General features: G+C 42.5%; 1 protein-coding gene across 1 annotated transcript in view; it reads right to left on the reverse strand.

The window, feature by feature from the left end:
* Positions 1-630: 630 nt before the first annotated feature.
* The window catches only part of LOC125032316, a 10,509-nt gene continuing 8,812 nt past the window's right edge, over positions 631-2,327 (reverse strand). Inside the window, exons 4-5 of the mRNA XM_047623413.1 lie at positions 801-948; positions 631-661 (exon numbers count right to left, since the gene is read on the reverse strand). Coding sequence (XP_047479369.1) covers positions 631-661; positions 801-948 — 179 coding nt within the window. The remainder of the gene's footprint in view (positions 662-800; positions 949-2,327) is intronic.

A 2,327-nucleotide genomic window follows, 5' to 3' on the forward strand; every position in this document is an offset into this window, starting at 1 on the left:
GGGAATATGAGGAGCTTGAGGATGGATGTCGGTAGGCACTTTGAATGTAACTGGAATGGGGGCAGAGAAATTGGAGGACAGATGAGAGAGTGGAACTTTCCCTTGGGTCTTGCTTAGGAAATTTCTTATGTCCTCACGGGTTTCTGGAGGGGGGAGGTTTGGGAAAAGAGGGATTTTTTTATGTATGTGAAGGATGGGATGTGGTAGGAGAAGATAAGGTCGTACGTTTGGATTGTCTGGTGTGATAGACAAGGCGAGGAGTAGGGAGAGACTAGGGAAGTTGTGGATATTGGAGTAGCAGGATTTAGAAGAAAAAGGACTTGACTGGGAGATAGGGGAATCTGAGGTTAAAGGTCGTGGTACTGAGGAAGGATAGAGCTGATAGGAGTGGAGAGACGGATGGTACTGCAGTAGGGAATGCTTGTAGAACCTCGACAGCGTACTTCCTGTCTGGCTTCTTGTAGGGTGAGGCCAAGTTTGTATCTGAGAACTGCTACCTCGGACTTAAACTTGTAGAGAGGGCAGCCCCTATGAAATACCTTTTGAGAGCCATCACAATTGGCACATAACATGATTGTGCAGGGCAGTTTGAACAGTCATGACCGGGTTGGGCACATAAAGAGCAGCGGGCTATGGAGCAACAATGCTTTGCAGGGTGGTACTGTGGGGATGAGGGCAATAGGGTAAAAGAGTTGTAATAAGGGGAGAGTAGCTAGTTCCTAAAGGGGTAAACCTCAGTGCAAAATCTTCATTACTGGCCACGGTAAGACTGAAATACGTGGGGAAGACAAACAATCCACCCTTCAGGATCCCCATGAGGGGTAAGGGTTACACAATTAAGCAAGGGAACCCATGGGTCCCTGAGAGCGTTTGTGAATGGCCCAAATTCAACCTTGCATCCTTTCAGCACGGTTCTTACACTTGGAACATGGGAAGGGGTTTGGGAAGCTAAAGAAAACGAAGGTAGGAGAGGAAAAGACCGTGTGAAATTAGTTGAGTCGAGGGGAGGTAAGGAAAAGGAAAGTAGGAGATCACCAGCATCGGGCTAATATGTCTCCTAAGGCCCCACACGGGACGTGTGCGAGGGATTTATTCCCTAAATGCAGATGGTATTCCATTTAGTGTTATCCTGTACACGGCTATTAATTTCTGATTGGGTTCAACGCACCTTCAAAATTTATATATTTCATTAAAGTATATTAGCGGGTATGACAAACAAAATCAAACTTTTAAACTTTTTATTGAAACAAACGAGAAAACTACAGCCCAAAAATATAACTTAAAATAAATAAAATAACTCATACAACGAAAAAAGTAAAAAAAAATCGACGAATAAAACAAGTAAAATAATGAAATAAAACACGAACTTAAAATACTTTAAAATAACTTAAAGTAAATGGAAGCACCGATCTATATGGTTCACTTGCTTAATTTCATAAGATCACAAATGTCTCCCAAGACCTCACTAGTAAAACTTCATAACCACTTAGGGCCCATTCCTCTTAGCGGGAATATAAATAATATTTTCATAAAAAATAAGGCTTATATCAAAAACAGATAAAGGTTAAAATATCTATAAAATAACTAGAATAAATGACATGTGTATAAACCGTATCTTAATTTGATAAATCATAGAATTACGATTAAGTTCGAACTCCCTTCAATGATTTGTGTCGTGTTTTCAGTTCATGTTTTATTATAAACTCATAAAGGATAGCAATAACTAATATCAATAAGTTTTACTACAATAAAACAATAAGAAAATAAAATACAAGGATTGAAGCAGCCACGTTTTCTTTCCATTCCTTCCGTTTTCTATTCGAAGGGCGAGTGCAGAGCATCCTCACCCTCGGGAGATAAAAATTGCCAGAGACAAGCGCAGGGGGACACGCATGAATTTTATAATGGGCAGTCCTACGGGAGATCGAGACTGAGTGGGGCGTGTTACATATGCAGTGATTCACGACAGAGCGAGGGAAGGAAAGAGAGATGGAAGGAAAGAGGGAGGGAGGGGAGGAGAAGGAGAAGGAGAAGGAGAAGGAGAGAGAGAGAGGAGAGAGAGAGAGAGAGAGAGAGAGAGAGTGAGAGTGAGAGTGAGAGTGAGAGTGAGAGTGAGAGTGAGAGTGAGAGTGAGAGTGAGAGTGAGAGAGAGAGAGAGAGAGAGAGAGAGAGAGAGAGAGAGAGAGAGAGAGAGGGGGAGGGAGGGAGAGAGAGAGAGAGAGAGAGAGAGAGAGAGAGAGAGAGAGAGAGAGAGAGAGAGAGAGAGAGAAAGAGAGAAAGACAGAGAGACAGAGAGAAAGAGAGAGAGAGAGAGAGAGAGAGAGAGA

This window comes from Penaeus chinensis, chromosome 14 (assembly GCF_019202785.1).
Source record: "Penaeus chinensis breed Huanghai No. 1 chromosome 14, ASM1920278v2, whole genome shotgun sequence".
NCBI classification, from domain to species: domain Eukaryota; kingdom Metazoa; phylum Arthropoda; class Malacostraca; order Decapoda; family Penaeidae; genus Penaeus; species Penaeus chinensis.